Source organism: Penaeus monodon, chromosome 25 (assembly GCF_015228065.2).
Source record: "Penaeus monodon isolate SGIC_2016 chromosome 25, NSTDA_Pmon_1, whole genome shotgun sequence".
NCBI lineage: Eukaryota > Metazoa > Arthropoda > Malacostraca > Decapoda > Penaeidae > Penaeus > Penaeus monodon.
The window spans coordinates 26,101,779-26,102,329 of record NC_051410.1 but is presented as its reverse complement, the minus strand read 5'-3'; the positions used below and the strand labels follow the sequence as shown (position 1 = coordinate 26,102,329).

At 48.5% G+C, this 551-nt stretch overlaps 1 protein-coding gene across 1 annotated transcript in view; it reads right to left on the bottom strand.

The window, feature by feature from the left end:
• LOC119589354 overlaps positions 1 to 551 on the bottom strand; it is a gene marked incomplete in the record, with an annotated part of 19,613 nt that overhangs the window by 7,525 nt on the left and 11,537 nt on the right. The window contains 2 exon segments of the mRNA XM_037937974.1: positions 55 to 164; positions 342 to 477. Of these exon segments, the coding sequence (XP_037793902.1) occupies positions 55 to 164; positions 342 to 477 (246 nt within the window).

Sequence of the window (551 nt, the reverse complement as noted above, 5' to 3'; positions counted from 1 at the left end):
CAAATGACGAGAAAGAGATGAAGGAAAGGCCACAAGCGATTCTCCAGAGCTCACCTGGGCAATAAAGTGCTGCTCTAATCCGCCGTCAAATCCTGGCTCACAAGACACTCTGAGCGAGGACCTCTGCTCCACGACCACGCATTCCTCCACGGGATCAGGGGATCCTGGGGGAATGAGGCCGCATTGGGGTTCATAGGAAAAGATCTGAAGGTCATTCCGGTTTCGGATCAATGCCTTTCTTACTTTCTTACATAGTGTTTATTGTATGCAAAAGAAATGTATTCAGCACAAGCAGAATGGTTGACTGTGAATCTAAATATCCTTGACCTTTATTCACTGACCTGCTGCAACAAGGGTCGTTTTACAGGGCTCCTGGAGAGTGCCCAGGTCATTGATGGCCCAGCACAGGGCGATCGTCTTCTTCAGAGTCAAGGGAGTCGAGTACTGATACCTCGAGCTGCTCCCTGAGACCTCGTACTACAGAGAAAGGAAGAAACGGTTCAAGGTCGCTGTAAAAAAGGCCTCTGTCAAATTTGAAAGATGCATCTTTC